The 6,914-nt window shown below is 38.8% G+C and overlaps 1 protein-coding gene across 1 annotated transcript; it reads right to left on the minus strand.

Moving 5' to 3' along the window:
• Positions 1-2,708: 2,708 nt before the first annotated feature.
• LOC5574241 (lipase member H-B) lies at positions 2,709-5,262 on the minus strand. The gene is made up of 4 exons (XM_021841533.1): positions 5,117-5,262; positions 4,438-5,045; positions 2,893-3,049; positions 2,709-2,824 (listed from the first exon to the last, which is right to left on the minus strand). The coding sequence occupies exons 1-4, from the start codon at positions 5,206-5,208 to the stop codon at positions 2,740-2,742; spliced, it is 942 nt and encodes a 313-aa protein (XP_021697225.1). The 5' UTR covers positions 5,209-5,262; the 3' UTR covers positions 2,709-2,739.
• Between the last annotated feature and the right edge of the window lie 1,652 nt (positions 5,263-6,914).

Below are 6,914 nucleotides of genomic sequence, written 5' to 3' on the forward strand. Positions count from 1 at the left end.
TTTTTTAATTTACACAATAAACAACAGGCCCTGAAGAAGATCCCAACAACTGGATCGAAACGTTGGCAATGATTTAAAATAATCAACGCTTAATTCGTGACTGAAAGCCGAAATCCAATTATCATCATCAAAGTCCAGTCAATCTTTGTTAACTTAAACTGGCAGCAGATCTATTTCTTAAGACTCACTATTTTATTCCAAGTCTCTGAAAATTCTTTCGTCAATTTTAAAAAGAATATTTTTTATAATCCTTCAGTAACTACTGAAAAGATGCGTTGAAAAATTTCTCCAGAATATGCTCGAAAAAATCCTAAAGCAATTCATTGCTGATACTTCCAGTATTTTCATTAAAAAAAAATTCTCAGGGTTTCTCGCGGGATTTTCTTGGGACATTTTTTCAGCAACTATTCTACCGATCTCTTCAGTTGTTACAATAGGGGGTGGAACATTTCGCATAAAGACGTTTCGCATATGGACGTTTGGCATAATGGAAATTTGGCGTAATGAGAATTATATGCCTTCTTCAATAAATTCTTCTTCTATAAATCTGCATTATTAAGTTACGTCCTGGGAAATCCACGCAAGAAAATATGGCATTTTTTTGGTTGAGATGCTTTCAAAAGTATTCCATGAGTTCTTCTAGTGGTTCCTAAAAATACAGTACTTTACCCTAGAATTAAACCAGTCTGCTTCGAAAAATCTTGCAGTGGTTCCTACAAATTTAAGAAATTTGACAAAATATATGGATTTAGAATTTCTTTCAAGGAATTATGCAAGAACTTTTCAAAAAACAACTTTTTTAAGATTCTTCCAGAAACTTATTTATGGAATACTATTTGCTTTCATCCGGGGATACCCTGAAATTATTCACGCTAGATGTTGTTTTAATTATCTTAAAACATTTCATGTTGAAGGAGCTGTTTAAGACATTCTCATACGAATTTTCGAAGTAAATTAATAATGGTTTCTTCTAACAATTTTATATAATTTTATGTTTTTAACGGAAAACTTCAATTATTTTTTCCTTGAAGTGTCTTGAAAGTGTTTTCTAAGAATCCCTGCGGGAGCTTCTTTTGCTATTTCAAGACGATTGCCGTGGATTTCATCAAAAAATTGTTACAGAATTCCCAAAGCACATTTTTTATGGATTACTTCACCTTCCACATGCATCAGAAAAAAAACATATGAGTAAAATAAGCTCTTCCAGAAATGCTTAACAAAACACTTCTAGGTGTTTAATTCGAAGATTCCCCAAGTTTTCTTTCAAGTATTCAAAAAGGTTTCTGACGGAATCAGGTCTGCATTTATCTCTTGTCTTGAATATTTCGGAAGATTCATTCAAGAATCACTACTGAGATTCCTTAGTAATTTCATCAAGATATTTTCAAGGCACATAATAATACAGTTTTTCAAGATTTACTCCGGAAATTATTGTTTTATGTTTCTCTCCTGCATCATTCACGAATTCCTCTAAGGTATGCTCTTAGGATTTGATCCTGGATTTTATCAGCAATATTTCAAGTAATGCTCACAAGTTATTTTCAGTAGTTTGATATCAAGTCATCTTGGGACGTTTTCAAAAAGTTTTCTTGATTTTTTCGTATTTCCTTCTTTTCCTTTTCCAGGTTTTTCCTAAGCTCCGCATGGGTTTCATTCATCATTCCTGAAAGCATTCTTCTTAAACTTGTTCAGATTGTTCTAAAAATAGTCCAATTCAAAGTTTCTTCCAGCTATTCTTTGAAATGTTTCTCAAGCAAATTTTCCACAAATTACTGGGAAATTTTTTACGAATATTCCAACGAAGATTACTTCAGGTTCTTTCATAACATTCGCAAGAAATTCATCTCAGATTCTTGCACGCTTTCCTCAAATAATCCTGAAGAATTAGCTAGAATTCCCTTATAAGTTTTATTCGTTTTTTGCCTTATGCTATAGAAATTTTTATTTAAATTCCAGACAACACATGGAATTCATAATTAGAAATGTGATATCATCAATTGAAATTACCCAACTACTAGAGAGACGTCTGAAGCAGTTGTGCATTTAAAATTTGCATAGATATTTAGTACAATACCATTTAATCTCACTAGAGTATGTATCCTTTGTCAGAAACTTTCATTTCCACTCCAATTATAAAACTGTCATGCACTAGACTAGACGGTCTTTTAGTTGATGTCGTAATAATCTGTGAAAGCATACAAACTCTAGTGGAATTAAATGTTAATGTACTTAAATAAGTTTTCAATTACTTAGAAAATATTTAATTTCACAGGCGCTCTAGTGGAATTAAATGTTAATGTACTTAAATAAGTTTTCAATTACTTAGAAAATATATAATTTCACAGGCACATCACCTAAATATTATGGGTTGATACTATATGGAAAATAAATTGGTATATAATAACATATTTTATGGAGTACAATTATTTTTCATCGCGCATTTTCAATATTTCATTGTAGCGAAAACCTCTTACCGTTGCGATGAGCGCCCAACTCAGCGAGAGAAAGCAAACGAGCCGAAGCAGTAGTCCCATCGGAGTCCGGTCTCCCAACCCACCAAAACAGGAAGTAATTTTCTCCATTAATAAATCATCGCCACCGCGCGTCGGTTTGCTCTTCACCGAAAGGCCTCTGCTCTATCCGCCCCACCCACTAGGGAATCCCTTCCAACCCCACCCGGGAATTTTCTCTTCAAGAAGGATCAACGATTAGGGCACTTTCAACGCAGCATAAAAACGTTCATCTATTTCGTCGGGCTATCGACTTAGCGTACGGATACACGGTTTTGTCTATCGCGATGTACAACGGTCCGAGGGCCTGCTTGCTGCAAGGAGATTATAGAGAAGAGTGAAGAATTTCTGCCGAAAACGTGTGATTTTGGGAGAGCCTTACTTGTTGAACAGACCAAAGTCCGATCGGGTGTTTTTGGTGCATTCACCTCGCTTGTAGTTGTTGTACGAGTTGCAGTTGGTGCCCTCGAAGATGTTTCCTCGGTTCAGAGAGGCGCGGAAGTACTCGACCGCTTTGAAGTGACTGCAGATGAATTGCACTAGGGAATGGAGCGAAAATTTCAGGATTAGAAAATTATATATTTTTGAGAAATTTGGAAGGAAAATTAAAAATTTTGTAAGAAACGCATACTATGTTCAGAATATTTTTCTAAAATCCAAGCGGTTTGCTTTAGACGTCCTTACATGGACTGAGCTCTGTGTTTTATGAGCTTTTCTACATTACCTGTCTGTAAGGCCCTGAAACCCGCGATGCCAGATCTACGATTTTTTTTATATGTTATCTTCAGAATTGGAAACCTTCTACGCATGTACGGATTACGAAATTTGATTGTAAAATGGAGCAGGATAATTGGAATAATTATCAGGAGTTCTCATAAACCACTGAAGAAGGAAAAATGAGGGATGCAGAGGATGGCGATTTAAAAAATTGGAGTACCAAAAGAATTATGCATCATATTGAAAACATTAAATAATGATAGAGATTACCAGTGTTGTGAAAAACTCAATTTCTCACAACTCACGCTTGAGATTTTTCATGCGTGAGTTGTCAATCGCGCAACTCAGCAGTCAAAAAATCATGGATGAGTTGGCTCACCTTTTTGACTCATTGTCTCGTATTTCCACAATTAACTCACACACGGCAATAATTTCTTGTTAGTCTGGTAAAATTATAGTAATCCTTTCTTACGTAAACAACAACATTCGGGTTTCACGAGTTTTTGCCTGGTTTTGCGACTGAATCATTTTTTACGGTTTGAGTTGATTGAGTTGATTTTGCATCAAAATCTCAAGCGTGAGATTTGCGAAGCAGATCTCTAATGAGTTTGCTCTCACGGGAGAGCGTATTGATTGAGATTTTGAGTGTGAGTCTATCAACACTGGAGATTACCAGTAATGTAACCAGTAACCTTTTCTGAACCCTAGTTATATCTTGTTTGTCGGGCTAGAGTAATAGGTTCTAGGAATTCAAGGACTCACTATACTAGTTACTGGCAACAGTGTTTGAAATGGAATCTATTTTACCTAGCAGATAATTAATGACTCAAAGTTTGTTATTCCTAAAAGTATACTTGAAGCCAGGACAACAATCATGAATACCGTGCTTCGGGGTGACATTGACCGCCCTTTTCGATGCATGTCATGGCTAGTATGAACGTCAAAAGTCTAACATATGACCATCTGATGGCAATTTACAAGGTATTGTGACCCAAGGTCACTCCACACGACGGTACAAACTCAACAAAGACTGCTAAATACAGGTAATTCAAGGACTAATGTGAGTGTTGATTGTTTAACAATCTTTCTGGCTTGATTCGGTATAGTATGTACTTTTCTATGTAAAAGCTTTATAAAGTCAGTCAAATCTATTGAATCAATACTCCTGACAATCTGGCATCGCTTCGCTATCACCACCACCCATACTTACGATACGATTTCGTAGTATCGTTATTGACTAGCGGAAACTCGCATCCCGGCTGCGGGCTCGCCCCATTATTAGTGTAGAAATCCTGATGACCCACGTTCAACGTGGTCCCAATGATGTTCTTGTCGGTGTGAATGGCCTGCACAAACACCGCATCGCTCTTGTCCAGTCTCTTACTCTCCGGTACTAGGAACGGCTTGGTGAACGCCGGTCCTGCCGGATCCAATCCAATTATCATCGGTACCGTTCCGTCCAGCGCATGTCCAGCAATGCCGGAAATGTGCGCTCCCATACTGTGACCCACCAAGGTCACCTGATCCATCGTCATACCCTGCTTCAACAGGAACTTTACGAACTTCGCCAGATATCGGCCGACCTTTGGAGTGTTCTTCGCTGCCAGATTGTACTCTACCAACGCCAACCGGCTCCAATCTACGGCACATACATTCCCTCCAATGTTTTCGATGTAGTCTGCAACGGTTTCCTTTACCCAGGTTCGGTTCACATTATCGGTCCAACCGTGGGTCAGCATCATCAGCGGCTTCGACACATCCACCTTGTAGTGCACGTCCGGATCGTTTATTGTCACTTGCATGTAATCGCCATGATCCCTGGGAATTACAAAAAAAAATGGTGCCCCATGATAATACCTACCCTTTTTGGACAAATCATTTAACCTTACCGATTGGCACACCAAAACGTTACCTCCGACCGGAGTTCGTTGGTGCCGAAGAAGATCTGCGACAGAGTGTTTCCCACCGCTCCGGCCACCATGCCAATCCGGTTGACTAGCAGTTCATCTTCGTCCAGGATCTGTGGGCGTGCAGCTGAAATGGATGAGGAGGGACAAGAAAAAAAAACGGCATCAGATTAATCCTGTTAGAAGCGGCGGAAAAAAGTTGTTCTATCCACGTATCGCGTGATTGGGTTTTACTCATGGATACAATAATAATAATGTTTTGTTGAAAAACATCTCAACTGCTTCGTTCGAAAAATATGATGAAATCCCTTCCAGAATATCATAAACATTCTGGTGTTTAATAATTGACTCAAATAATCTGACGGATTTCACCGCAAAATCGTTTAATTGCTGGACAGCAGGATTCCATAATGTCTAATGGGCGTTAAACAACCAAATTAAAGGAGGCCGTTCTAATTCAAGATTTTTTACGAGGACGAGATGAGGGGTTGACGGGTTCTACATTGAGGTGTACAGGGGATCAACCTCGGCAAGGTTAACTCTACAGCCGACTCTTGGTTGGCAAGCCATTGGTGCTGCAAATCCTGTTGAATCTCCGTGATGTCCATGCCTTCCAGCCTACTGTATCTCCACAATTCATTTCAATTACATGCCAAGATTATTTTACGTTCATTGGTACCTCGCGTACCAGCAGGAATAAAATAGACCCCTTTGTGTGGTCCTTAGCCTCCTGTCCAGCAACTCCTATTCCTACCTCCTCCGTGGTACTGGCCGAGAAACGAGCAACCTTAAGTAAGATCTGGTAACCAACCCCGGTAGGAACTTTAATCGTATGCTGACAGGGAAGAGGGAGTTAGCTTCTTCAAACCTGGAGCGTCTGTACTCAAAGTTAGGAGCGGCTCACAACAGCGTCTGTTCCCTATGTCAGGGGCGGCTGATCATCATCCGAGTGCCTGAGAAGAACTCCAAACTAAACTGTGCACTACACTACGAACATTTGTGGAGAATGGTCCTCCTGAAATCTAGGGGATTTGTGTCAGGCCCTGCAAACCATCCGTAAAAACACATCAGCACAGGAACGGCAACGAGAGAATACGGACCGGAACAACGCGCAGCATCTTGAGGCAGCGTTGCCGGATGAGGGCGAGCTCGATAGGGCCCTTCTTAAGGACTACTGGTGGACAGTCAAAGCAGCCATTAACGACGCTATCGAAAGCATTGCACATTGGTCTCAAAGCCATAACTAGGAAGACAAAAATGATTGCGCCTAAACCGTCAATTTTAGATACATGGTGTCTTGGGTAAAGTTTCTCCATATGTTTTAGATATTTTTTTCAGTGATGTGAAATTAGGGTGGCCCGCATGGTTTATGAGATCAGAATATAAACTTTTTTTGCTAACGCATTTAGACCTATACAATGTTTTAGAACAACCGATTTGGAGCAACTTTGCTGAAGAACCCAAATTACTATCTCTTATGGTTCGAGAGTTATGATTTTTTTAAACAAATAAGTTAGAGTGGTATTGAAAAAAACAGTTTTTTCATAACTTTTTATACGATAATTTCTCGCAAAAGCTTTGTTCCGAGCTTTTTTAGAACTTTTGATTGCGCAACTTTTTTGCCTCTGTTCTATCTCTTATGGTTACAGAGTTATCAGTTTTTTTTCTTAGAAAAAATGGTTGTTTTCAAATACCGGTATTTCTGAAAGGCGCAAACGGATTTTCAATCTTTTGTCGCCATTAGAAAGATTATCTTTTTCTCTGTTTATGATGAAAAAAA

The sequence above is a fragment of the Aedes aegypti genome, chromosome 1 (assembly GCF_002204515.2).
Source record: "Aedes aegypti strain LVP_AGWG chromosome 1, AaegL5.0 Primary Assembly, whole genome shotgun sequence".
Taxonomy (NCBI): domain Eukaryota; kingdom Metazoa; phylum Arthropoda; class Insecta; order Diptera; family Culicidae; genus Aedes; species Aedes aegypti.